Here is a 26,349-nt window from a genome sequence, read left to right on the forward strand (position 1 = left end):
AGAGACGAGGTTTCACCATGTTGGCCAGGCTAGTCTCGAACTCCTAACCTCAGGCGATCCACCCTCCTTAGCCTGAGCCACCGTGCCCAGTTGTGACTGTTTCTTCTAATTTATCGGTCTTAAAGTCACATTTAGCTTTTTTTCCATACAGAAGATTTGAATTTTTATGGAGTTGACTTTATGAACCTTTTTCTTGATGACTTTTGGGTTTTTTTTGCCCTGACCTGGCCACTCCATGTCACTCACTGCTGACACCAGTGTAGCACCCCTGCCTGGGCCATGTGGACCCCACTGGGAACTCCAAATGTAGGCACCTGAGGGCTCCAGCAAGCCACGAGAATCCTCCATGTCCTTGACAGAACTAAATGCTGTGTCCTTGGGGCTGCTTTATGTTTGTTGTGTGGTGTTAGACGCAGGTGGGCTGGGTGCTGAGGCTGAAGGCTAGTGTGGGAGGAGGGGAGGGGGTACAGAGTGCAGGGCACATGAACCCCACTGCGGAGGTGTTTGTTAAATGCCAGGGGGGACTGAGCTAAAATGGCCTTGGCTCTTCCTCAGCTGATGCTGAAGGGGGTAAGGATAGAGACTCGGCCAGACAGGTTATTCTCTTTCTGGGTATGATTTTGAACCTGCCTGTTCTTGTTCTGTAGGTGAAGAGATGGCGTTTGTGAAGAGTGGCTGGTTGCTGCGACAGAGTGAGTACAGGATGTGCGGCCTGCGATCGGCATTGCCGAAGGGCAATCTCTATTTCTGTTTGCTTAAAGCTGATCATGTTTAAAAACAAATACCAAGTTTTATGAGTGCCGTGGCCTTGAGTTTTCCCTTGGACATTCCTAGATCTCTGTGAACTGTCTTGCATACCACGAAGCTCCTCCTTGGTTGCTGAGTTGATAGGAACCAGGAAACAATGGCACCCCCTGCTGCTTTCGCTCTCCTCACTAGCGTGCTTTATTTATTTTATTTTACTTTATTTATTTTTTTGAGACAGAGTTTCACTCTCATTGTGGAGTGCAATGGTGCGATCTCGGCTCACCATAGCCTCCGCCTCTTGGGTTCAAGTGATTCTCCTGCCTCAGCCTCCCGAGTAGCTAGGATCACAGGCATGTGCCACCATACCCGGCTATTTTGTATTTTTAGCAGAGAAGGGGTTTCTCCGTGATGGCCAGGCAGGTCTCAAACTCCCGACCTCAGGTGATCTGCCTGCCTCGGCTCCCAAAGTGTTGGGATTATAAGCGTGAGCCACCGTGCCCAGCCACGTGCTTTATTGTTAATGATGAATCTGGAACTGCCTGGATCTAACAGCCCAGCTGAGATCTGGCACAGAGGTGCTGGTCTCTCTGCCTCTCTCCTCTGGGGATTGAGAAGTGACTCAGATTCTCAGATATTGGTGTCTTGGTAATTATGTGGCTGAAGAGTTGATCTGAGGCAATGAGTTTATCTAAAACCAAAACTTTTGTGTCTCCAAAAGGACTAGAGAAGAGACTCAGTTCTTTTCTTATGGGATTGAGGTCCACTTTCCTAGGCTTATCTCCACAAACCTATCTTTCATACACTGTCTGCTTATATGTGAGGTTGTCACTCCAGGTGGGATTCATACTGTGTTTTAAAGTGGGAAGAACCAGTCTTATTTATTAAAAAAAAAGAGCAAGCAGGATATTCTGTTATACTAGAAAGAGTGAAGCTAAGGGAAAAGTGACAACTATGTCATTTATGATTCTAGTCAAAAACTGAGCTGTATCACATACCATTGATTGTTCAGAGACGTGAGTTTATCGATGAGGGATACTTTCAGAAATCAGCTAAAGTCAAGTCTACCAGTGATAATTGATGGCATACCTGAGATGGTTTATAAAAACTATTGTTTATGAATCGTTTGTGTTCCTGTTAAAAAGATTTTATGTATATATTCTTAATTCTCACAACAGCTGTATGATAGGTAAGTGGTATTATTTCCAGTTGAAGAAATTGAGGTTCAGTGAGGTTAGGTAATTTGTCTAAGTGTAAACTATGGGTGACAAACCTACATTCAAAGTCAGAACTGTGTGATTTCAACACTGACTCTATATGCACCCGGAGACCGGCCTTCAGCCTGTGTGTCTGTGATGAGTTCCATGGTCCCAACCTGGAGCTGAACAGTGTGCCCCTTTGTCTGTGATAGTCCTGTAGTCTTAGAATAGACAGAGGTGTTGTAGTGTCAGCTTCACGAAGGAAGTCCTGGAGCCCCAAGTTTCCTAGTCTTGGGTTTTGTGGTCCCAGCCTCCCCATAGTCAGGGGACATGGGGACCCTTGCTCAGACCTTGAGGGTGTGCCCTCCTTTGCTGGCCCTTCAGATGTCCTTTGGTGTTTCCTCTCCAGGCTCTGCCACACCCTTGTTTGAGGGTAAGCTTTCCCTTCTCTGCCACAACTCGATGTAAGTGCTTTGTCAACATACTGATCAATGAGCCTTTGGACAATGTTGTGCTCCCCATCAGTGCCTAGCATGGGGACGTACATAAAATGGATGTAATTTAAATAAGTCACATAGACTTTTCCAGTATTCTGGTCCCGCCCAGATTGTTTTTCAGAAATGTGTATTCAGAAGACTTATCTATACTTAGCCCCAACATCCCCACATGCATTGTGGGTTGGGTGCCTTCTTTCCTGAAGAGTAGAAGTATCAATGCCAGTAAAACAGGGTGGGGTCCTATTGCATTCATGGGGTTTGGCAGAGTAGCAGAGACCCACATGTGATGTGGTCACATGTGAGCAATGCGTCCCTTAGAGACTTCTTTTCCTGCCATTGCCACATGCAGTGTTGGGCCCCGGTCCCGGCCTCTGGAGGACAGCCTGATTTGGGAGTCTGCAGCCAGGGCTTTGATGGCAGGTGAGATACTTGGGCAGAACTCCCTGACCCAGTGGTTCCACCTGTCTCTGCGTTTCTGTGGCTCTATTTAGTAGGGATTTTTGTTTGTTTGTTTGTTTGAGGCAGAGTCTTTGTCGCTCAGGCTGGAGTGCAGTGGCATAATCTCAGCTCACTGCAACTTCTGCCTCCAGTTTCAAGTGACTTTCCTGCCTCAGCCTCCTGAGTAGCTGGGATTATAGGTGTGCACCACCAGGCCCGGCTAATTTTTGTATCTTTAGTAGAGACGGCGTTTCACCATGTTGACCAGGCTGATCTTGAACTCCTGACCTCATGGTCTGCCCGCCTTGACCTCCCAAAGTGCTGGGATTACAGGCATGAGCCACCGTGTCCAGCTTTTCTTTTTATTTTTAAGACAGGGTCTTGCCCCATCGCCTAGGCTGGAGTGCAGTGGCGTGATAACTGCTCACTGCAGCCTTGATCTCCCAGGTTCAACTGGTCCTCCTGCCTCAGAATCTCAAGTAGCTGGGACTGCTGGCCTGTGTTAGCATGTCTGCCTATTTTGCTCTTTGTAGAGATGGGGTCTTGCTATGTAGCCCAGGCTGGTCTCAAACTCCTGGGCTCAAGCGATCCTTCCACCTCAACCTCCCAAAGTGCTGGGATTACAGATATGAGCCATTGCACCCAGCGTGTTTGGCAGTTTCTGCACAGCTCAGGCAGCCAATCAAATGGATGCTTGGGTATCACTTAGTGGTCAGTTGGGCAAGTGCAGTGGACACTCCTCCTGGTGAGGAGAGTGCCTGATACTGGCAGGAAAGCTGGATGCTACGTATCTGGTTGACACCAGTTGCAGGCACGACAACATAAAGGGAAGTACATAAAATGGGATTGTGTGTGTTGGCCAAGAATGGGGTGAGGTGTACAGGAACAGAAGGTGTAGTGGGCAGTGAGTGGATGTGAGGAAGGTACAGAGATGACCGGAGCTAGAACTGGCCTTTAAGTCCACTGCAGGGGTTTTCCCTTTATGCAGTTAAGGAAATTACTGTTTTATAAAGTTAAATACCTGGTCCAAGATCACAAATGAAAGGTTGAATTTGCTCAAGCTGACAGAAATATGTGAGGTAGTAGGATGTGCACAGCATGAGAGGCCAGGCAGGGCCTGGTCTATATCCTGCTGTGCTCATTTATCCAGTGTATGCATCAGGGGTGCCTTCCACACTGTAGGCTTCCTGTGGGAAATGGTAGGAGAGAGTATCTGTGAAAGCTCTTAAGGACAAGAAAAAAAATGTGTTTTTTTTTTTTTTTTTTGAGACAGAGTCTTGCTCTGTCCCCCACGTTGGAGGGCAGTGGTGTGATCTCGGTTCACTGCAACCTCCACCTCCTGGGTTCAAGCGATTCTCCTGCCTCAGCCTCCCTAGTAGCTGGGATTACAGGCGCCTGCCACCATGCCCAGCTAATTTTTTGTGGTTTTAGTAGAGATGGGATTTCACCGTCTTGTCCAGGCTAGTCTCGAACTCCTGGCCTCAAGTGATCCATCCGCCTTGGTCTCCCAAAGTGCTGGGATTACATGCGTGAGCCACCGTGCCTGGCTGAAATGTGTTTCTTCAAAAGAGGTAGGTATTATTTTTATTTGCATATAGAGACTTTACAGTGCAGCATTTTCTGATCTAGCAAATGTAGACAATATTTGGAAATTTAGAAACTTGAAAAGTTTGAAAGGTTTAAAGTTTAGTACTGTATGAGGAATTAAATGTTAGATATGTTTCATTTGTTGAAAAGTAAGCTTTTTTTTTTTAAGAAAAAAGAAAAACACCTTAATTTGAAAGTGTTGGGACTTCTAAGTTGGTTGGCAGCATTCTCTGTTGCCAGTGTGTGCTGCATGCAGCCTGCTAACGCACCAGTGGGCGGGCCCTGGGCTCGGCTTTCGCTTTCATTCTGAGGGACTGCTTTGAGTAATTCTATACAGGTGTCATTAAGGGGCCAGGGGAAGAGTTCTTTTTGTTTCTGCTGTGACTGTGTCCTTGCTCTTTTGGCTCAAAGTCAACCTTTCAGCTGGGCATGGCGGCATGTGCCTGCAGTTGCAGCTAAATGGGAGGCTGAAGTGGGAGGATTGCTTGAGCCCAGGGGTTCAAGGCTGCAGTGAGCTGTGATCATGTTTGTGAAGAGCCACTGCATTCCAACTTGGGTGAAATAATAAGACTCTATCTCTTAAAAAAACCCAACCTTACTATTTTTTTCCAGGTACTATTTTGAAGCGCTGGAAGAAGAACTGGTTTGATCTGTGGTCGGATGGTCACCTAATCTATTATGATGACCAGACTCGGCAGAATATCGAGGATAAGGTCCACATGCCAGTGGACTGTATCAACATCCGCACGGGGCAGGAATGTCGGGGTGAACTGGCCTGTCTTGGCCAACTTCTGTCTTCTGCTCTTCCTCTGTCTCGGTGGGAACTGGGTCCTCTTCCTTCCCCGTTCTGCTTTCATTAACAGATTGAAGAAGGGCTCCATCTCAGAGGGGCGGCCACAGTGGCGCCCCAGGCACTTAGATTGTGAACCACATGGTCGGGGCAAATCAATTTTCTCACCTGAGTTAAACTCACAGTCCACGTCTCTTCTTCTCATGCAGAGGGAACCAGAGCGCTGGGAACCTCAAGAAGCACAGGCCACCCTAGACTGTTGATTTTGTACTCAGAAACTGGCTTCTCTTTGATGGTGACTGCAATCAATTGCTTAAAATCTGGGATGTTGGCCGGGTGTAGTGGCTCATGCCTGTAATCCCAGCACTGGGAGGCTGAGGTGGGTGGATCACGAGGTCAGGAGTTCAAGAGCAGCCTGGCCAAGATGGTGAAATCCCATCTCTACTAAAAATACAAAAAAATTAGTCAGGTGTGATGGCAGGTGCCTGTAATCTCAGCTACTTGGGAGGCCGAGGCAGAGAATTGCTTGAACCCGGGAGTCAGAGGTTGCAGTGAGCTGAATACATTTTGTAGACGTCATCTTGGCGGCTGGTCCTGTCAGTCAGCCTAGCTATGTTCTTTCTTTCTGCATTATTGGAAAGGCAGGGGGTTCTTTCATAGATGTAGCGCTTGATTTTTTGTCTAGTCCTTTGCTTCTCTGAGCTGGTAGTTCTTAGAAAATGTAAGAAGAAATCCTGAAAAAAGTTCTTTTTCTTCTGCTTATTTTTCATAGATATTCAGCCTCCAGATGGAAAGTCAAAAGACTGCATGCTCCAGATTGTTTGTCGAGATGGGAAAACAATTAGTCTTTGTGCAGAAAGCACAGACGACTGCTTGTAAGTTTTGCTTTCTTACGTGTTTAATTTAAAAAGTATTTTCTATTTTAACTTCTGATTACCAAAAAATGAAAAGAATGGGCGTGGAGTTCTCTTTCAGGCATCAGAATAAGGGACTCAGTGGATGTGTGAGAGAAATGCAAGAGTCGCTTTTCCAATTCTGGTTTCTGCCTCTCTGAGACTGCCTGGGCCTATTGAATTGTGGAGAAAATGGCAGAAAGGAAGAGCAGTCTCGTCATGCTTTCTCTCTTTTTTATTCTTTTTTCTTTTTTTTATTATTATACTTTAAGTTTTAGGGTACATGTGCACAACGTGCAGGTTTGTTACATATGTATACATGTGCCATGTTGGTGTGCTGCACCCATTAACTAGTCATTTACATTAGGTGTATGTCCTAATGCAATCCCTCCCCCCTCCCCCCACCCCAAGACAGGCCCCAGTGTGTGATGTTCCCCGCTCTGTCAATTCCCACCTGTTCTCACTGTTCAATTCCCACCTGTGAGTGAGAACACGTGGTGTTTGGTTTTCTGTCCTTGCGATAGTTTGCTCAGAATGATGGTTTCCAGCTTCATTCATGTCCCTACAAAGGACATGAACTAATCCTTTTTTTATGGCTGCATAGTATTCCATGGTGTATATGTGCCACGTTTTCTTAATCCAGTCTATCGCTGATGGACATTTGGGTTGGTTCCAAGTCTTTGCTATTGTGAATAGTGCCCCAGTAAACATACGTGTGTATGTATCTTTCTAGCAGCATGATTTATAATCCTCTGGGTATGTGCCCAGTAATGGGATGGCTGGGCCAAATGGTATTTCTAGTTCTAGATGCTTGAGGAATCGCCATATTGTCTTGCACAATGGTTGAACTAGTTTACAGTCCCACCAACAGTGTAAAAGTGTTCCTGTTTCTCCACATCCTCTCCAGCACCTGTTGTTTCCTGACTTTTTAATGATCGTCATTCTAAGTGGTGTGAGATGGTATCTCATTGTGGATTTGATTTGCGGTTCTCTGATGACCAGTGATGATGAACATTTTTTCATGTGTCTGTTGGCTGCATAAATGTCTTCCTTTGAGAAGTGTCTGTTCATAGCCTTTGCCCACTTTTTGATGGGGTTATCATGCTCTCTTTCATTATTAGATTCACAGTGGGTAATAGGCATAGTTGAAATAAAATGACCAGAAAAGCAAGAAAGTAAAGAGTGAGGAAACTCAGTTCCTAGGGCTCCTGTCACAAATTGCTGAACACTGAGTGATGGAAATGGCAGAAATTCATTGCCTCACAGTTCCGGAGGCTGCAAGTCTGGAATCAGTGTGTCAGCAGGTCCTTGTTCCCTCTGAGATGCTAGGTAGGATCCTTTCTTGCCTCTTCCTGGCTTCTAGTGGTTTCTGGTAGTCCTTGGTGTTCGTTGGCTGGCAGCCACATCACTCCGGTCTCTGCCTCTGTTGTCACATGGCCGCCTTCTGCTGTGTCTGTGTCCAGAATTCTCTTTTCTTATAAAGGACACCAATTATAATGGATTAAGGACCCACCTTCATTCACTGTGACCTTATCTTAATTTGATTCCATATGCAAATATCCTGTTTCCAAATAAGGTCCCATTCCAGGGTACTGGGGATTAGGATTAGGATTTATGCATATCTTTTTCATGAGGATGCAATTCAACCCGTAATAGAGACCTTTGAGAAAGACGGTGAAGTGGATTAGATCATCTTCCCTCAGGGGAAAACATTTCAATGGTGTGACCAAATAAAGAAGTTTGATCTCAAGCACAAACTACAAACAGCTAAAGAAAGAAATAGATGATTCTACTGATATGTTTTTTAATCCTACCCGAATCCCGGAAGCAGTAACTAGATCAGTTAATTAAATCTTGCAAATTTTCGGTATTACCCTGTAGTCTGGAGTGATGCTGATTAAGTGTAAGTTACTTTTTGGAGAAGCTAAGGAAAAAAGTTCTTGAGAATGTGATGTCCTTGGGGCCTCAGTTGAGGCTGGACGATTCTCCCAGGACTCATCATTGCAGGGCACTGAAAGGCACTGAAGCTCACAGTAGTTGGGTAATTTTCTGGCTGGTGAAGTGAGCACTAGCATGGGACATTCAAAGGAATATGCTCAGAAGAGAGTGTAGGACCCAGATTTTTCAGAAAAGACTCATTCTCAGAAGAGATTTCCTTCTCTTCTAGCGCTCTGCCCTCATATTACAGAATGTTGATTGTGAGGGTGACACCTAGCCATCAAACTGTTGCTGGGCTGGACTGAGGTGGAACGGGGTGGAACTACCAGTTGATACCAGATTAGGTAGGAAGAGTGTCAAGGAGAAATAACTCATACTTTATGAGAGCAAACAAGTTTTAGATATCACTTCCCATGTTAAACATGAGCAGGATGTAAGGAAGTGGCTTGGCAACTATGCAGATATACCATGAAGGAAAAATAAGAAAAGGAAAATGTAAGCCTCAGGAAAAGCTCCTAGAGTGGAGGGAAATAAAACCCAAGGAACAGAAGCAGAGTCTTCAGGAATGCTTTCCTGGCCACCATATTTAAAATTACATCTCCCTGTCCCCATACACACTCACCAGCTACCAGCTGTTTATCTTGTTCATCATCTGCTTTCATTAGAATATATGCTGTGTGAGGGCAGAGATTTACGTTTCTTTTCTCCTCTTTTGTGTCTGTCGCTGTCAAGAGGGTGCCATTCACATTATCATCTGAGGAAAGTGGTCTTCCCTTGCATACAACCCCAAATGAAAAGTGAATCACTGGCATGGAGGGAAAGACTGGAGATACTCTCAGTGAGGGGAAAAAGATGAAAAGATCAGAGATACATTGGACTAAAAAAAGTTCAGAAAGATTATTGATGTTCATAAAGTACAGAACCCAAAAGAGGTAATTAGAAATTCAGGGCAAGAGAAATGTTCTGAAATAATCGAACAGAATTTGCAGACCAAAGGCCACACTAGACTCTTCCACCTGAAATGACAACAAAATCTATATAAGATACATGAATAATCCAGTATGATACCCTTTAGCAAAGTGAATGACAATGGAATGCTGCATACAAAATCAGTTGGGGAATTTTGCAACTTAACTGCATTCCATAGAAAGCCAGAACACTTGGCTGGGCACGGTGGCTCACGCTTGTAATCCCAGCACTTTGGGAGGCCAAGATGGATGGATCACCTGAGGTCAGGAGCTCGAGACCAGCCTGGCCAACATGGTGAAACTCGTCTCTACTAAAAATACAAAAATTAGCTGGGCGTGGTGGTGGGCACCTGTAATCCCAGCTGCTCGGAGGCTGAGGCAGGAGAATTGCTTGAACCTGGGAGGCAGAGATTGCGGTGAGCCAAGATCGCGCCACTGCACTCCAGCCTGGGTGACAGAGCGAGACTCCATCTCAAAAAAAAAAAAAAAAGCGAGAACACTTGAAAATAAATGAATGCATCTTTCAACTCAGGGAGATAGTAAAATGAGAATAAAACATAAAAGGAATTGATGAAGATAAGAGGGATAGGGTCAGTAAAAAAAGTAAGAGGTAAAGGAGTGAGGGAGTGCTCAAGAGAACGCTTTTTTTGTTTTTTGAGATGGAGTTTTGCTCTTGTCGCCCAGGCTAGAGTGCAATGGCGTAATCTCCACTCATTGCAACCTCTGCCTCCTGTGTTCAAGCAATTCTCCTGCCTCAGTCTCTGGAATAGCTGGAATTACAGGCACGTGCCACCACGCCTGGCTAATTTTGTGGTTTTAGTAGAAGCTTGGTTTTACCATGTTGACCAGGCTGGTCTCGAACTCCTGACCTCAGGTGATCACCTACCTCAACCTCCCAAAGTGCTGGGATTACAGGTGTGAGCCACCGTGCCCAGGTGAGAGACCGCTTTTTGTGTATCAATTAAGAAAGCTCTTGTGATACTTAAGATTCAGATATCTAGTTTCTTTGACAATATAGTGGAAAGTAGGTAGGTATAGAGATTGTTAGAATAGTTTCGCAGGGCCATTTGGCAATACCTGCTGAAATAAATTATGTTTATATCCTTTGATGTGGCATTTTCAGTCTTTGGAATTTGCCCTATGGAAATGTCTACGTAAGAGTGCAAGGGTAATAGGGATGTTAATAGCATTCTTTTCTTCTTTTTTTTTTTTTTTTCTTGAGATAGAGCCTCTCTCTGTCATCCGGGCTGGAGTCCACTGGTATGATCTTGGCTCACTATAGCCTCGACCTCCCAGGCGCAAGCCATTCTCCCACCTCAGCCTCCCAAGTAGCTGGGACTACAAGCATGTGCGACCATGCCCAGCTAATGTTTGTATTTTTTGTAGAGCTAGGATTTCACTATGTTGCCCAGGCTGGTTTTGAACTCCTGGGCTCAAGTGATCTCCCTGCCTTGGCCTTGCGACCATGCCCAATAATGTTTGTATTTTTTGTAGGGCAGAGGATTTCACTATGTTGCCCAGGCTGGTTTTGAACTCCTGGGCTCAAGTGATCTCCCTGCCTTGGCCTTCCAAAGTGCTGGGATTACAGGCATGAGGCACTACATCCGGTCTCCAGCATTCTTTTTAATGTTGAAAATTGCTAATAATCTAAATTTACTTGTATCATGGAATATTATATAGCTGTTAAAAAGGAAGAAGATCTGTGTGTATGCCATGAACTGACAAAGCAAGTGGCAGTGCATTTCACATTTATTAAAAAGTAAAAAATACAGTATAGATTATGTTTTAAATATTATGTATCTATTATGGATGTAATTTTTAAAAATATATATTCCTAGTGCATGTCTCAAGTGGTTTGGGGCAAGGCCTGAAGACCTGTTCTTTAAACAGATCTTTTCAGGAATTCTGATGCCAACTCTGGTTTGAGAATCATTGAAATACTGGATTGCCTTAAATAAAGTACCCTTTTTCTTTTCTCCAGGGCCTGGAAATTTACACTCCAGGATTCTAGGACAAACACAGTAAGTTACTAATGACAATCACCTATAATTTTTCACCCAGGCTTGAGTGCAGTGGTGCTATCTCAGCTCACTGCAGCTTCTACCTCTGGGCTGAAATGGTCCTCCCACCTCAGCCTCCCCTTCCCAGTAGCTGGGACTATAGGCCCATGCTGCCATGCCTAGCTTATTTAGAAAAATGTTTTTGTGGAGACGAGGTCTCACTATGTTACCCATGCTGGTATCAAACTCCTGGGCTCAAGTGATCCTCCCACTTTCGCCTCCCAAAGTGTTGGGATTACAGGCGTGAGCCACCACACCTGGCCACCAGTAATGTTTTCACATGGTCTTATGTAACAATTGGAGAATGGGGAAAATGGGTTTCTTGGCCATCCAGCCGTGAATGGGCAGGTAGCACTGGGCAGGCGCCTTTCACCAACAGTGAGCAAGCTGGGTTTGTCAAACGTTTTTGGCAGGAAGCACCCTCCTCACACAAGCATGCTTGTTCCAGTGTTGCTTTCTAGAAACGTGTGTATTTCTCAAAGTTCTGCAACACTTTGAATTCTGCTGTGGTTTGCAGTAAAGGCTTAGAAAGAACTGCAGGATCCTTTTCGTGCATAGGAGCTCAGCCTTGTGAAACAAACATTTTTGTGACTTGTACTTGTCTCTCGTCCTGTTTCTGGCCTTAGGAGGTCACAGAGACAGTGAACCTCATTTGTAAGAGCCTTGTAATGCCATCTTTATCTGTCAGGGATCAAGGGAGTGTTACTCTGGTCAGAGTTTTCATTCTTTAGATGGGATTTTCCCTTCCTTTATCTTTGTAAGAAAAGAAGAAGGTGGATCAAGCTTACAGAAGAATGTGTGCATGTGGGAGAAGAAAGTAAAAGGCTTAATATCGAAGCGTCAGTGTTCTCTTCTTTTGTTAGCACAACACAACTTCATTCTAAGCTTAATCTACAGCCGCGGTTACCTTTTCTTCATGAAAATCCTTTTTTTGGGGTAAAATTAGTATTAACGATCCATATAGTTAAGGGCAAGCTCCACAAATGATTCTTTGTGTGAATTTTTTTTTTTTTTGAGACAATCTTACTCTGTCGCCCAGGCTGGAGTGCAGTGGAGCGATCTTGGCTCACTGCAACCTTTGCCTCCCGGATTCAAGCAGTTCTCCTTTCTCAGCCTCCTGAATAGCTGGGATTACAGGAGCATGCCACCACACCCGGCTAGTTTTTGTATTTTGAGTAGAGATGGGGTTTCACCATGTTGGTCAGGCTGGTCTTGAACTCCTGACCTTGTGATCTGCCTACCTCGGCCTCCCAAAATCCTGGGATTACAGGCGTGAGCCATTGCACCTGGCCACATTTTTTTTTTTTTGAAGAGCTAACATGTTTTTCTTTAAATTACATTGGGGAGTAATTTAATGAAGAATTTTGTTTTTTAAGGTAAAAAACAGACTGTGTATAGGACATATCTCTGATACGTTTTAGATTGTAGGGTTTTTATTTGTGAATAAAGGACTGTTGAGAGTGCTGTGACATCTTTATTTCTTTGGAGACAGAGTCTCACCCTGTTGCCTGGGCTGGAGTGCAGTGACTCGATCTTGGCTCACTGCAGTCTGCAGCTCCCGGGCTCAAGTGATCCTTGAGATTTAGCCCCTTGAGTAGCTGGGGCCATAAGCACCATGCCCAGTTAATTTCTTGTTGTTTGTAGAGATGGGCTCTCCCTCTGTTGCCTAGGCTGGCCTTGGAACTCCTGGGCTCTAGCGATCCTCTCACCCAGCCTCCCAAAGTGTTGGGATTACAGATGTGAGCCATTGCACCTGGCCTGAAGTAACATCTTTTAAAAGGCATTGTAACAGTGGGGCCTCTGAGTGCCTTCCTGGCTGTGAGAGCTGTAATCCTGTTAGGGGTTGAGTGAGGACCACTTCGCTCCTGCATTTAGAGGATTCCAGAGTAGGGCTGGGGGCCCCCGGTGGACCGGGAATGTTTTTGCTATTTTGCAGAGAGCTATATATCTGTTTGTCTTTTAAAAATTTTAATTTGCTAAATAAAAGGGACAATGCACAGCATCATTGAGCACACAGGTGCTGGGAAGCTGTCCTGCCCTCACCCTCTCCTCTCTCCCGCAGGCGTATGTGGGCTCTGCAGTCATGACTGATGAGACATCCGCTGGTTTCCTCGCCTCCACCATACACGGCCTATGCTGCACTCGGCCCCTGAGGTAGGGAGAACCCTGAGCCTTCAGGTGAGGGAAGCTTGGGATCTCTGCTGTCCTGCTTTGTTTTTTGAATGAAATTAGAAATGTACTCTAAACCTTTTCTTCTTAAAACAGATGATTTCTTACCACTTTGTTTTCATGAAATAAAGCAACTATTTTATATAGTTCAGCACATTGTAATATGCTGTATTAATGTGTAACAAGTTTTTAAGATCTAAAAATGCATCATGTTAATGATAGTTGCTTTGGGTAATGAGATTTTGATGATCTGTAGTTTATATGGAATGAATTACTCGAATTCTCCTTATAGTCAGAAAAAAATGCTATATTTTGGGGAAAATAATCCTTACAAAAATCATGTCAAATACTTTGGGATGTCCTCTTGTTGGGGTGCTTGGAGTGCTGACTGAGCTGGATTTGTATGTAAGTCTGTTGTGTGGAACACACTGCTTTTTTTTTTTTTTTCTTTGAGACGGAGTTTTGCTGTTCTTGCCCAGGCTGGAGTGCAGTGGCACTATCTCGGCTCACTGCAACCTCTGCCTCCCGGGTATAAGCGTGTTCTCCTGCCTGTGCCTCCCGAGTAGCTGGGATTACAGGCGCTTGCCACCATGCCCGGCTAATTTTTTGTCTTTTTAGTAGAGGTGGGGTTTCACCATGATGGCCAGGCTGCTCTCGAACTCCTGACCACAGGTGATCCACCTGCCTCTGCCTCCCAAAGTGCTGGGATTACAGGCGTGAGCCACGGCGCCTGGCTGGCACTGGTAAACTTTCTAAGCTCACTTACTCTAGCCTTTTTCTGTAGATTCTTTGGGGTATACTACATAGGCAATCCTGTCATCTACAAATAGGAACAGTTTTCTTTGTAACTTGTATGCCTTCTGTTTCCTTACCTTGCCTTATTGCCTTGGTTAGACCTTCAGATATTATGTTGAATAGCAGCAGTGAGAGAAGACATCCTTGCCTTGTTCCTGATTTTAGGGGGGATGTATTCAATGTTTTTCTTTTTTTTTTTTTTGAAACAGAGTCTCACTCTGTCGCCCAGGCTGGAGTGCAGTGGCATGATCTTGGCTCACTGCATGCTCCACCTCCCGGTTCACGCATTCTCCTGCTCCTCAGCTCCGGAAGCTGGGACTACAGGCACCTGCCACCATGCCCAGCTAATTTTTTTTTTTTTTTTTTTGCATTTTTAGTAGAGATGGGGTTTCACCATATTAGCCAGGGTGGTCTCGATCTCCTGAACTCATGATCCACCCACCTCTGCCTCCCAAAGTTGTGGGATTATAGGCGTGAGCCACCGCGTGGGTCCGGCCAATGTATTCAGTTTTAAGTATGCATTCATTTAGTATTAATGTACTGTTTAATTCAGTATTTAATTAGTGTTGAATTTAGTTTTTACGTATGCATTTATTTAGTATTTAATGCATTCATTAAATATGCTGTTAGCTAGAGGTTTTTTATATTTATTCTTCATCAGGTTTAGGAATTCCCTTTTTCTAGTTTCCAGGAGTGTTTATCAGACGGGGTGTCAGTTGCCTGCCTTCCTGCCTTCCTTCCTGCCTTCTCCTCCTCCTCTCCCTTTCCTCCCTCTCTCCCTCCTCCCTCCCCACCCAGAGATGAAGACTCACTCTCTTGCCTAGGATGGAGTGCAATGGTACTATCATTAGCTCACTTCAGCCTGGAATTCCCTGGGCTGAGGCAATCATCCTGCCTCAGCCTCCTGAGCCACCACGGCTGCAAAAAAAAATTTTTTTTGGTAGAGACGGGGTCTTGCTCTGTTGCCCAGGGTGGTCTTGAACTCCTGGCCTCAAGTGATCCTCCTGCCTCGGCCTCCCAAAGTGATTTTGTTAAATACTTTTTCTACAGTAATTAATATGATTGTGAGGTTTTGTTTTTCTTTTTAGCTTGCTAATATGGTGGATTATAGTGTTTGGCTTTCACATACTGAACCAGCCTTGCATTCCCTGTAATAAAACCTACTTGGTCATGGTGTATGATTCTTTTTATTTATTGTGGAATTCAATTTGCTAATATTTGTTAAGGATTTTTGCATCTATATTTATGAAGGATATTGGTCTATAGTTTTCTGTCTTTGTGCTTTGTCTTATTTTATCAAGGCAACACTGACCTTATAGAATAAATCGGAAAGTGTTTTCTGCTCTTTTCCTTTCTGGGAGAAATTGTGTAGAACTGGAGCACTTTTCTTGTTTAAAATTTGGTAGAAATCTCCAGTGAAACTATCAGGTCCTAGAGGTTTCTTTTTTGGGAGATTTTAAATGACAACATCTGTTTTCTTTTTCCTTTTTTTTTTTTTTTGAGACGGAGTCTCACTCTGTCGCCCACGCTGAAGTGCAGTGGTGCGATCTTGGCTCACTGCAAGCTCCACCTCCTGGGTTCACCCCATCCTCCTGCCTCAGCCTCCCGAGTAGCTGGGACTACAGGTGCCGCCACCACGCCCGGTGAATTTTTTGTATTTTTTAGTAGAGACGGGGTTTCACCATGTTAGCCAGGATGGTCTCGATCTCCTGACCCCATGATCCACCTGCCTCAGCCTCCAAAGTGCTGGGATTACAGGCGTGAGCTGTCATACCTCGGCCTCTCTTTTTCCTTTGTTTGGCTTAACCAACACACGTCTATTTGTCACAGTTCTGGAGGCTCAAGGCCCAAGATCAAGGTGCTGGCAGTGTTGGTTCTCCTGAGGCCCCTCCTGGAGCTTCAGACATATTCTCCTCCCTGTATCCTCATATGATCTTCCTCCAGGCTCACTGCAGATGCAGCTTTCTTTAATAGTGACTGGTCTACCCAGATTCTCTCAGTTTGGTATGGGAGTAGGTTTTGATAGTTTGTAGTGTTTGTGGAATTGTTCTTTCTTATAGTAAGTGTTGTCTGATTTATGTGTAGAGTTCTTTATACTGTTTTCTTATTATCCTTGTGATGTCTGCAGAGTCTATAGTAAAAAATCCTCCAGTTCATTCTTTCCTGATACTGGTAATTTGTCTTTTGCTCTTTGACAGTTTAGTAAAGGTTTTATTAATTTTATAAATAGCTTCAAAGAAATAGCTTTTGTTTTATTCTTCTGTTCTCAATTTCATTGATTGTACTCTTTTATTCCCCTTTCCTTCTGCTTGCTCTGTGGACTTTGGTTTTCAAAAGTTTGACTGTAATGTGTATTTGTATGGATTTCTTTGGGATTATCCTGTTTGGTATTCATTCAGCTTCTTGAATATATGGGCTTGGGTTTTGCTAAATTGGGAAATTTTAAAACCATGATTCCTTTTTTTTTTTTTTTTTTGAGACGGAGTCTCGCTTCTGTGGCTCCAGGCTGGAGTGCAGTGGCGCGACATCTCAGCTCACTGCAAGCTCCGGGCCCCGGGTTACCATTCTCCTGCCTCAGCCTCCAAAGTAGCTGGGACTACAGGTGCCCCACCGGCCCAAGCTAATTTTTTTTTTGTATTTTTAGTAGAGATGGGGTTTCACTGTGTCAGCCAGGATGGTCTGATCTCCTGATCTCTGATCCGCCTGCCTTGGCCTCCCCAAAGTGCTGGGATTACAGGCGGAGCCAATGGTCTGGCCCTTTAATCCATTATTCTTGAGTGCTTTTCCAACCTCAGCCTCCTTCTACTCCCTTTGGCACTCTGATGACATCCCTGTTAGTCTGATGTGTCCCAGAGATGCTCTTTTTTTTTTTTTATTTCAATCTATTTCTCCTCTGTTGTGTTCTGATTGGGTAATTTCTACCCTTTATATTCATGTTTATGGATTCCTTCCTTTTGTCATCTCCATTATGTTGTTGGGCTCATTCGTTGAACTATTTAAATTGGTTATTGTATTAGTTCTGAAATTTTTATTTGGTTATTCTTTATATCTTGATATATAAAAAATTGAATGTATATCTCTATATACTTTTTACTGAGATTTTCTGTTTTTTTATGGTAGATACTTTTATATTTTTATTTATTTCCCAAGTATGTTCATAATTGCTTAGTTGAAAAGTTTTATGATAGCGCTTTAAAAAATCTTTCCGGATAATTCAACATTCTTTTGCCGCCTTTGTGTTTGTGTTTTTTGTTGTCTTTTCTCATTTAGTTGAGATCTTCCTGGTTCTTGGTGTGATGAATGGCTTTTGATCAAAAGCTGTACATTTTAAGTACTGTAAGACTGAATCTTATTTAAATCTCATGTTTTAGCAGCAGACCTGCTTCTCGGGGGCTGCTTTATTGCTGCCAGGTAGAGGTGGAAGTCCAGGCTCGCCTTGAGCCTCAGTTGACACCCATGGTCCAGGTTTCTTGTCGCTGTGGAGGGAGTTGTGAATTTAGGTTCTCACTAGATCTCCACTGAAATCACCCTGTCTGAGAAGAGGAAAGGCTCTTACTGCTTCCCCCAGAGCCTCCGCTGATACCATGGTTGCCACTGAGACGTCCTGAAAGACTCACCTCCGCTATTCCAGTGGAATAGGGAGGGCACCGTATTTTCTGCTGGGTGGGAGTGGGGTTCTGGCTCCCCACACGGTCTCCGTGGACACCACCCAGCGGGATGGGGTGTTTTGTTTCCATCTGGCAGGGAGGAAATTCCCAGCCCCCTACTCAGTCTTACTCGATGGTGTTCTGAGGACCCGGCGGTGCCTGCTGAGCATGGAAATTCAGGCTCTTCACACTTGGCCTTTGCTGGTGTGAGGCTGAAGGTTTTTCTGTGGTGGTTCTCTGAGAGAGAGGCTGGTCTAAAAAAATGTTCTGTCTTGCTAGGTTGCTCCTTTCCTTCTTAGATTCTTTGTTAAAGCGAGCAGCTCTTCTCAGGGTCTTTTTGGTCTGCACTGATTGGCTGCTTCCAGCTTGCCACCTTCCCCATTACCCAGTGTGGGATGTGTGAAGCAAAAAGGAAACCCAGGTCCTCCCTCAGGTGCTAAAGTTCCTCGCCCGTCTGTCTTCTCCTCACTCTTCAGTCTTCTTGTGTTTGCTTTGTATATAATGTCCAGAGATTGTAGTTGTACTTAGCAGGAGGAATACAGGAAAGAATGTCTACTCCATTTTCGAGAAGTGGGAGTCTTGTCCTGCTTTTGTAAGATAACAGGTTTAGATCTACACACACATTTGCGTGGCTACACCTCCGTTCTCCCTGTATCAGAGCACTTGTCACAGAATGACAGTGATTGTGCAAGTATGTCTGATCTCCCCTCGCCTGTGAGTATGCCAGGAAGGCCGGTCTTGATTTCAGTATTTCTCAGCACATAGTGGTCATTCACTGCCGGTTGAGGTGGGTCTGCTGCCCATTTCTAGCCATGTCCTTTCATAGGTGTGTGCAGCCCGAAAACCATCAGTCACCTGCCCAGGTACCACAGCTCAGGACACCCTCATCTTCCATATTGTGCCTGGAATTGCTGAACTTGGGCCACAGAGGGTTCTGCTTCCAGGCTGGCTTCGCCTGGAGGATAGTGGTTTCGGTGAATCTCCTTATCACCTGGTCCAACCGTATCATTTTACAGATGGGCAAAGGAAGGCCTAGGTAGGTGACTTACTGAAGGTCAGGTTAACAGCATAACTGAATTGAAATCCAAATCTCATGCAAGTCCAGTTCTCTTCTTTTGTTGTGTTTTTCTGCCTTCTTCATTCTGTAGCCTGAAAGTGGGCTCCAATTGTAGCTTTTGTTTGTTTTTTAGTAATTTTAAAACGGGGCATAACCACACTGTTTCATGTTTTGTTTTGTCTTTCTAATTGACTGTTAAATTTTATTGATTGCAACCTGGAGACCACAATTTTAATACATTACTAGAAGTTTCACAATTGTATTTCTAATGGGCCTGTTTCTTTTCAGCAGGCTGTGACGCTATGGGCCATAAGCAGTGGTGCTGCACTGGCCCAGGAACTCAAGTTGTCTATGCTGCGAATGGGCAGGCGTATGCCGTGCCCTACCAGTACCCATATGCAGGTAACTCAAGCCAGCCTTTCATTCCTCATTTCTGTCCATTTGCTGAGTAGACCAGAGAGACCTGTAAACATTTTTATTTTTCAGTTTAAGGTTAAGTGAGCTGTATTTTCTGGTTGTAGACCACAAATCACTGTGTTACTATGCTTTAAAAAAGCCTTTGGTAGTTTCATACTGCTCTGCAAAGCTAGAGTAGGCTTGATTTTTAGAACTTTGCTAATTGTGTCTGGATTAGTTCTCAGAGAATTTCGTACTTATTGGGATTCACTTACATTGAGAAGCAGCCAGAGTAAGAGGCCCATTTTAAGGGATGAGAGGGACCTTTCAGCTGTTCTTCTGGTGAGGTCCTTGGGAAGTTATCACTACTGAGGTGACGTTCTGTTTCACAGCAGAGTAGAGGCCTGGAAAGGGCTTGTATTTATTCTGGGCTTGGAGTCTGTTCTTTCTATTCTTCACCTTACATGAAACACATGGCAGGCGTGAGTAGCTGGTGTAGGGGTATCATGTCCGGGTCTCCTGGGCAAGGCGGTTGGCAGGGTGGAGGTGTGGGACAATGCTGGCCACTGCCGGGGCTGCAGTGAGGTGGGAGGGCAGGAACTGGTGGGCCGGCCCCTGGGTGAAGTGGGGCTGGCTAGGCACAGGGCACAGCACCACAGCTACTCGATGCACGGGTGGGTGGGCTGGAGCCAGGAGGCTGAGCCTAGAGAGACAGCAGGGGAATGTGGGGCTTGTGCAGGAGGAGGAGAGTCCCGGCCAGAGCAAAACTAGCACGGTGTCTCAGTGCAGAGGCAGTGGGAGGAGAGCTGGTACCAGAAGGGTGGGCCACTGATCGTGGTGCCCAGAGAAGTCAAGGAGGCCTCTGGTTACAATCTCAGATGGTGTCCTTGTAGTTGGTGGTGGTTGCTTTGGCTTTGGATGCGTTTAGCACTTAGAATGGGTTCTGGAGTCTGGAGTAGAAATCGAGAAATTCCACACTGCTCTCTTCTGGGAATCTGAGGCACATTCACTCCACTAGCGTGGACTTTGGAGGATCCTGCTTTGCTTGACTTTTGTTCATGTCAAGTTGAAAAACCATTAAAATAGTAAGGAATTATGACAGATTAAATATTTGTCCATTGTCTTGTGAGCCTAGCACAAATACTTTTGTTTGAATTACAGTAAGTCCTCACTTAACATCAACAGTAGATTCTTGGAAACTGTGAGTTTCAGTGAAACAACATGTAATGAAACTGATTTTACCGCAGATTAATTGGTATAAACAAGAGTTAAGTTTCTGTGGCTTATTTCTGGCCACAAAAACATCACCACTTCTAATATTAACCATTGAAATTAATGTGAGCTATACATACATGTAAGATTAATAAAGACAAGTAAGATAATTATTTACCCAGTTATTTCAGTTCATGGCCATGGGTGGCTGGACCCTTTCCCAGCAGCTCAGGGCTAAGGTGGGAATCCACCATGGATAGGATCCTATCTCATTGCAGGGCACACTCACCCACACCCTCACTCCGACTGGGACAGTTTAGACACGCTGATTCACCTCAGGGGCACATCTTTGGGATGGGAAGGAACTGAACTATCCGAAGGAAACCCATGCAAATGTGGAAAAAACCTTCACTCTGCATTGTATGGTAAAGCCCCCGGAGGGGAATCGGGTTCTTTCTTCTCTTAATGTTATAATGAACTACCTTAAATGAAATACACTTCCTCCATATAAAATATTTTCTCCTTATAATCATGCATTTGTGTTTCTAGTCTTGTTTTTAAATTATATGTATTGAATCCCAAGTGCTGTGTGAATACTCATAAGTATTTTTAGTAATTGCCTATTATCATATTGGGTGATGTGTTACTAAATCTTCCAGTATTGGCTGGTTTTTTCCTCTCTTTTTTTTTTTTTCTTTTTTTGCTATTGTAGATACTTATTTGAACATCTTTAATCATTTTCCTTTTTGTTCCTGTTGAATATGCATTAGAATATATTTCTTTTTTTTTTGAGATGGAGTTTCATTCTTGTTGCCCAGACTGGAGTGCAATGGCATGATCTCGGCTCACTATAACCTCTGCCTCCCGGGTTCAAGTGATTCTCCTGCCTCAGCCTCCCAAGTAGCTGGAATCACAGGCATGTGCCACCATACCCGGCTAATTTTGTATTTTTAGTAGAGATGGTTTCACCATGTTGACCAGTCTGGTCTCAAACTCATGAGCTCAGGTGATCCATCCGCCTTGGCCTCCCAAAGTGCTGGTATTACAGGTGTGTTCACCCGCCTGCTGAATATAGTTCTTTTTTTTCCACCCCCAACTAGAGTATATCTCTATGTGCAGACAGGCCCTAACTCAGGATGGTTTGACTTAATGATTTTTTGACTTTATGATGGTGCCAAAACAATGTACATTTAGAAACCATACTTCAGCACTTCTACCCCCATTCTGTTTTTCACTCTCAGTGTAGTACTCATTCAGTTACATGAGATCTTCGACACTTGATTGTAGTAGACTTTGTGTCAGCTGATTTTCCCAGCTACAGACTAATGTTAGTGCTCTGAGCAGTTGAAGGTGGGCTGTGTTCAGGTATGATGTTCAGTAGGTTAGGCATATTAAATGCATTTTGACTATGATGTTTCAACTTACGATGAGTTTATTGGGAGGTAACCCCATTGTAAGTTGAGGAGCATCTCTATTAATATGTCAGAAGGCATAGACATTTTTGAGGGTTCTTTTGGATATGATTTAAAAATATAAATGCTTTCAAACATAAAAAATAGGGATGATGGTACAATGGACTATCATGTGTCCATCACTGGCTTCAGTAGTTACCACATCATGTCTAATCTTTTATCTCTACCTCAGCCTCCTTTCTCTACCTCTGGATTACTTTAAGGGACATCCCAGATTTTTAATCATTTCAACTGTTAATATTACATTAAATCTGGATAGCATTTTACCAAGTTGATCCCAAAATGGTTTACCAACTTATAATGCCACTAGCAGTTACTGATGCAGTGGTTTATCTGTAATCCCATAAAGATTGCTTGTTGTGCTCTGAAAGTTTTGATAGCTTCAGTAGGTCTGAAGTGGACTCATCGAGTTGCTTTAGTTTATATCCCCTTTTATGAATCATTTTCCTTTTGCACATTTTTCTGTTGGAATCCCATGGGGTGGTGAGTTTTAAGCCTTAGCCTTGCCACATGAGAGCCAGCCTCTTTCTCAGCTTGCAGCCCACAGAATAGGGCAGTTGCCGCTGTTTTCTTACTGTACAGAGAGCACAGATACTGCGGACGTGGTTGTTTAGGGCACTTCCGGAAATGAGTCCATCCTTGCCCTTAGCTCTTGTCAGTAGAGTAGAAGTAGCACTCTCACAGGCAGTACTCGGAATGCTTGCCACGTAAGGGGCTGGATCAGTGGGCATTATGCAGCCTGCCTCAGGGTGGTGACCAGGCAGCCCCCAGACCTGCTTGCTGTGGAAGGGTCAGCTGGGTTTGTGGTTGATACACAGCAGCTTGTGCTGACAACCAGATGGGTGCTTTGCCACCTCCATGCCATCCTGTCTGCCAGGGTCTCAGAGCCTAGAGCTAGTCCACAAGAACCCTCCTAGTCACGCACAGAGCTGGTTAAGGCTTTCTGTTGAGTGATTGGGACCAGTGGTTGGTCAGCCAATTGAGAAAGTACAGAGTACTGTAGACGTTCTGTAAACATTGTGCTGTGATTTCACTCGCTAGTGGGTGCTCGTTCGGCTCTCTCATCATGTGGGGTTAAGGTGTTTGCTTTGAGTTGGCTCCTTTGGTTGGAGTCTTCTATTTCTGTCTTGTAGAGACCATCCTCATGACATCATTGCACTGCAGTTTCAGGGTAAGTCCAAGAGCAGACTCTCTAGATTTTGAGACTGTAGTGCTCCTATCCTTCCATCTTTATAGTTTTCTCAATTCCCTGATTTGATGGTAATTTGTAAAAGTACCTTCCTTTATTTAGTTTTCCTGCAGTATCTTAGTTGCCGTAGAAACTGTCTGCCTTTTTCTCATTCACATTTTGACCATTTATGTAGCATTAGTTAAATTAGGCAATTAAAATAGTGTGACCTGGAAGCATCCACAGCTGATTCTGGCAAGGACTGAGTTCAGTGCAGGAGCAGAGCTGAGCAGGAGCCACAGGAGAGTGGCCTGGTCCTGCAGCCAGCGGACCTCAGCATGACCTGCAGGGGCAGGAGAATGCAGATTTTCCAGGAGAGCTTTTCATTAGGTCAGCTCACAGGTTCCATCGTGTTACATTTGGCTAGTTGGAGTTAACATTACTGAACGTTTTAAAATGTCAGGGCTGTGAAAGTAAATGCTGCAATTCCCTAGTTTTGAAATTTAAACATTGCAAAAATAATCACTGCTTCCAATACTGTTACCTGTACGAGATCAGCCCTTAGATTTACAGTGGTTTCATTGTACTACTCTGTGCCCTTTGATTTTTGTCATTCATCATCCTCTGTTGGATTTGGGGCATTAGTGGGTATAAATGCATACTGTAGCCAGAGTGCCTTGGTTTGTGTGGCCTTAGTGTCCTTAACCATTGTGTGCCTCGGTTTGCCCATCTGCAGAAGAGGAATAAGAGCGCACTCAGTTGAGTAAGAGCATTTCAGTGTATGTAGTGCTGCAAGTGGTTGGAAATGTTCACCTTTGTTATCACTGAGGGTTTCACTTCTGCTCTTCATCCACATGTACACATCACTAGTGAGTAGTTTTGTTTTTTCTTTTCTTTTCTTTTTTGGGGGATGAGAGTCTCACTCTGCTGCCCAGACCTCTGGATTGCAACTTGAGATGACAACATCCTGATATACTCTGAGATGACTTGAAATCACTGATTCAGGGACCATCACTGAGACATCATGAGCCTCGGTCCGCCAAAGGAAATAGAGGATCAAGGAGGAAAGCTAACCCTATCAATACCTGAGCAGTTTGAAAGCTACTTAGCTACTAGGCATTGTAGCTGTGAAGCATGGAAGAGAGCAAACAGTACATTTCCAGTTGTAAATTTTAGTCTTGCAAATTAAATATTAAATTTGTCTGTGGTTTGTTTTTTTGAAGTTTTCACCTCTTAACATAAATATTTTTTCTCCATAAAGACATGTAGTAAAAAAGAGTAGGCTGGGCCAGGCGCGGTGGCTCACGCCTGTAATCTCAGCTCTTTGGGAGGCCGAGGCAGGTGGATTACGAGGTCAGGAGATGGAGACCATCCTGGCTAACACGGTGAAACCCCGTCTCTACTAAAAATACAAAATATTAGCCAGGCGTGGTGGCGGGCACCTGTAGTCCCAGCTACTCAGGAGGCTGAGGCAGGAGAATGGCGTAAACCTGGGAGGCGGAGCTTGCAGTGGCCCGAGATCGAGCCACTGCACTCTAGCCTGGGCGACAGAGTGAGACTCTGTCTCAAAAAACAAAACAAAAAAGAAGAAGAGTAGACCGGGCGCTGTGGCTCACACCTGTAATCTCAGCACTTGGGGAGGCCGAGGTGGGTGGCTCACTTGAGATCAGGAGTTTGAGACCATCCTGGCCAACATGGTGAAACCCTGTCTTTACTAAAAATACAAAAATTAGCCGGGCATGGTGGCAGGCACCTGTAGTCCCAGTTACTCAGGAAGCTGAGGTGGGAGAATAGCTTGAACCCGGGAAGTGGAGGTTGCAGTTAGCTGAGATCACGCCACTGCATTCCAGCCTGGGCACAGAGCAAGACTCCATCTCAAAAAAAAAAAAAAAAAAAAAATCAAGTTATATGTGCAGATTTAAGGTTTAATTTAAAAATTGGTTTGCATGCATACTAAGAAGCTAATTTGCTTTAAGTGAGCATTTCCTTTTTGGGCTTTTGTTGGGCACTGTGTCTCTCCCATGTTCCCCATTTGTCTGTCAAATTAACAAGCATCAGGTGAGGGCTGGAAGTAGAAATCAAAGGCTGGAATCTGAAAGCTTCTTTAGGGTTCTGCTCTTTGCAGATTAGGACCTGGCCCTTAGTGAGCTGAGGGACTTGCCTCCCAGTGTTTCAGGGATGTGGGCCACACGATGTGCCTGCTGTGGAGGAGGGCTGGGGTGCCAGTGTGACAGGAGAGAGCAGATCCCTTTTGTGAAAGGAGAACTGGCACTTCGCGTGATGTTAAACTTCACAAACTGCTGCTTAGAGATCTGCTACTTTCCTTCTGTTTTAGGACTTTATGGACAGCAGCCTGCTAACCAAGTCATCATTCGAGAGCGGTATCGAGACAACGACAGTGACCTGGCACTGGGCATGCTGGCAGGAGCAGCCACGGGCATGGCCTTAGGGTCTCTATTTTGGGTCTTCTAGGGGCCTCAAGGTCTTGATGTGCATAGCTTCTGATAACCCTGTGTGCAATAATATGATTTGCAGGGCATTTCTGTTTGTGACAAATGTTTTTAATAATAGTTTTAATGGTTCCTTTGAAAGTAGTGATGTCATAATTGTAACTAATCCACATAAGTACCACAGAGAAAGGTTTGAACTGTGCTGTTGTGTTCAAACGCTGGCTCTCCGGGGCACTGGCTCATTCCAAGACTGTCCTTGTGCAACTCTCGGAACACCTTATTTGAGCATACCTGTTTTGAAAGGCATTTTCTTTTTAGAGTTAGGTGTAGTGCTTAAGGGTTAATTTATTTTCATGTTATGCTGGTAATATAGTGTTGTATGCCTAATGAGTGATTGTGGCAAGAAAAGCTATAGCTTTCCATTTAACTTTTTCAAACCACAGACCAGAACTGGTTGCTTGTTACTTTAGGAGTTGTGGTTGGTAAGCTCCCGGTACTTCCCGGGGCCATGGTGTGAGAGCCCCTGTCCTGCCCTCTGGGGCTCCACGGGCCCCTGCAAGGCCTATGGCTCAGGATGACAGGGCACAGCCCGCCTTTGAAAAATGATGCTTCAGAAGTCTGCCTGACTCTAGCTGCTGCTTCTCACCTTATTCTGGTATGGTTTTGGTAGCCATACTTGGAGAACGTTTTCCGCATTGGGAATTGATTTGAGCCTGCAAGTTTGAGGGCTTTATCCTTTAAAACTTGGAGAAGCCAGAACAGTAACAAACAAGTGTGTGGAGGCAGATTTGCTTTATTCCAAGAGAGCTGTTTGAGTGTGTGTCTGCCTAAGCCTCCCGATAGCCTAGTTTTCTACTTGCTGAGGGGGT

The 26,349-nt window shown here is 44.6% G+C and overlaps 1 protein-coding gene across 1 annotated transcript; it reads left to right on the plus strand.

The window, feature by feature from the left end:
• The first annotated feature begins 576 nt into the window (after window positions 1-576).
• Window positions 577-25,621, plus strand: LOC101025304 (pleckstrin homology domain-containing family B member 2-like). The gene is given in 10 exon segments (XM_031662188.1): window positions 577-692; window positions 5,078-5,230; window positions 6,028-6,130; window positions 11,036-11,075; window positions 13,177-13,215; window positions 13,217-13,255; window positions 13,257-13,292; window positions 18,552-18,699; window positions 19,071-19,184; window positions 25,366-25,621. Coding segments are annotated over 10 exon segments (846 nt in total). The 5' UTR covers window positions 577-655; the 3' UTR covers window positions 25,503-25,621.
• The last annotated feature ends 728 nt before the right edge of the window (window positions 25,622-26,349 follow it).

The sequence above is a fragment of the Papio anubis genome, unplaced genomic scaffold (genome assembly GCF_008728515.1).
Source record: "Papio anubis isolate 15944 unplaced genomic scaffold, Panubis1.0 scaffold471, whole genome shotgun sequence".
NCBI classification, from domain to species: Eukaryota; Metazoa; Chordata; class Mammalia; order Primates; family Cercopithecidae; genus Papio; species Papio anubis.